This window comes from Scomber japonicus, unplaced genomic scaffold (genome assembly GCF_027409825.1).
Source record: "Scomber japonicus isolate fScoJap1 unplaced genomic scaffold, fScoJap1.pri scaffold_473, whole genome shotgun sequence".
Classification (NCBI taxonomy): domain Eukaryota; kingdom Metazoa; phylum Chordata; class Actinopteri; order Scombriformes; family Scombridae; genus Scomber; species Scomber japonicus.
Window position 1 is genome coordinate 12477 of NW_026518536.1, and position 2524 is coordinate 15000.

General features: G+C 44.5%; 1 protein-coding gene across 1 annotated transcript in view; it reads left to right on the forward strand.

Annotated features, from left to right (window-relative positions):
* The first annotated feature begins 1081 nt into the window (after positions 1-1081).
* Positions 1082-2524, forward strand: part of LOC128354708 (hamartin-like) — a 9406-nt gene continuing 7963 nt past the window's right edge. Inside the window, exons 1-2 of the mRNA XM_053314884.1 lie at positions 1082-1115; positions 1647-1758. Coding sequence (XP_053170859.1) covers positions 1110-1115; positions 1647-1758 — 118 coding nt within the window. The 5' untranslated portion in view covers positions 1082-1109. The remainder of the gene's footprint in view (positions 1116-1646; positions 1759-2524) is intronic.

Below are 2524 nucleotides of genomic sequence, written 5' to 3' on the forward strand. Positions count from 1 at the left end.
CCTCCTCACCCAGACCCCCCCCCTCTGCCCTCCCCCCTCCCTCACCTGGACCTCACCTGCAGCCCCTACAGCATAGACACTGGTCAGTCACACACACACACACACACACACACACAGACACACACACACACATAGACACACACACACACACACACACACACACACACACACACACACACACACACACACACACACATAGACACACACACACACACACACACACACACACACACACACAGACACACACATATACACACACACACACACACACACACACACAGACAGACAGACAGAGACACACACACACAGACACACACACAGACACACACACACACACACACAGACAGACAGACAGAGACACACACACACAGACACACACACAGACACACACACAGCCGCATCATCATATCCTCTTCCAGTATTTTCCATGTTGATGAGCGTCAGTACAAATGACTGATTTATCACAGTTTCATTGGACCTCTGTGAACTACTCATCAGTTTTGTGTTTTGCATTTTAACCAGCCACCTTCCTTTGTTCAGGGGTTTTGCTGTGGTCTAGACGCGCTCCAATAAAAAACAATCACTGCCTCTCTTCAATTATGAGCAGCGTTTTATTTGTCCATACACAATTTCAAAGTCACGAATACACTTAAAGAAAGGACAAAAAAATGAATAAAGAGAGTGGTCTAAAAACATTATGGCTCTCCCCTGTCTCATCCGAGTCACCTGTCTCCCTCCTCCCTTTTATCCTCATTTCCTGGGAGGTGGCTGAATACTCACACAGTCTCATTAAATAATATCTAAACAGCTACTCTTTAATATTGTTAAGGAAAATAATAATCAAACAAAATATGCAAAAATGGCTCCAATAAGTTTTATTGGTCTACTGTTACTAGGCAACATGTTAAAATAAAAAAAACATGCATTAGCCCGTAGCACCGTAGTAAAAGCCGCAGTGTTCGGCTTATAGTCCAGGATTTATGGTAGTTGGTTAATAATGACATAATGTTCTCTATCATGTTTGAAGATCATCAGCTGATTCATTCATAAATATATTTTCATGTCTGACAGGAAGTGGATGTCTCAGTCTGTCTCACAACAGCTCCTACATGCAGGTACCCGTGTGTGTGTGTGTCTGTCTCTGTCTCTCTGTCTGTGTGTGTGTGTGTGTGTGTCTGTGTGTGTCTCTGTGTGTGTGTCTGTGTGTCTGTGTGTGTATGTGTGTGTGTCTGTGTGTGTCTCCGTCTGTGTGTGTGTGTGTGCGTGCGTGTGTGTCTGTGTGTGTGTGTCTGTGTGTGTGTGTCTGTCTCTGTCTCTCTGTCTGTGTGTGTGTGTGTGTGTGTGTGTGTGTGTGTGTGTCTGTGTGTGTCTCTGTGTGTGTGTCTGTGTGTCTGTGTGTGTATGTGTGTGTGTCTGTGTGTGTCTCCGTCTGTGTGTGTGTGTGCGTGCGTGTGTGTCTGTGTGTGTCTGTGTGTGTGTGTCTGTGTGTGTCTGTGTGTGTGTCTCTGTCTGTGTCTCTGTGTGTGTGTGTGTGTGTGTGTGTTTCTGTGTGTGTATCTGTGTGTGTGTGTGTGTATCTGTGTGTGTGTGTGTGTGTGTGTGTGTGTGTGTGTGTGTGTGTGTAATCAGTGTCTTTGTGTCTTCAGGCTGATGAGGAGACTTGGAGTCCCTCCTCAGAATGTGGACTGTCGACCCCCCCACCTGAACCTGCTGCTGTCAGCTCTGTTCCCCCACTGAGCAGAACCACCTCCATCTCAGGTAGACACACACTCAGAGACACACACACACACACACACAGACACACACACACACACACAGACGGAGAGACACACACACACCCACCCACACACACACAGACGGAGACACACACACAGACACAGACACACACACACACACACACACACACAGACACACCCACACACACACAGACGGAGACACACACACAGACACAGACACACACACACACACATATATACACACACTAATATATATACACACACAGACACACACACAGACATACACACATATATACACACACTAATATATATACACACACACACATACAGACGGACACACACAGACACACACACATACACACAGACACACACACATACACACACACACACACACACACACACACACACACACACACACACACACACACACACACTAGTGTTGTCATGATACCAAAATGAATACCCACGTTACTATACCAGCCATAGTATCGTGTTTCCGGGTCGTATCAGGATACCACACCTTTTATTACTATTATTATTTTTATGAACGTGTATTTACACAAGTTATAATAATCTGATATTAGTCGGTGCATGATAAACATTTAATGCATTACATCGTAACTCTGCTGGTTACGTTAAAAATAATTACAGTGTACATAAAAAAAACTACTTGTGGACCAGAATAATCAGCAGAGTCCAAGTATAGACAACATGAAGTTGAATTAATTACACCGAACCATTGAACCGTCGCTTTAAATGCAACAAAGTGCTAACATCATGTTTAATCA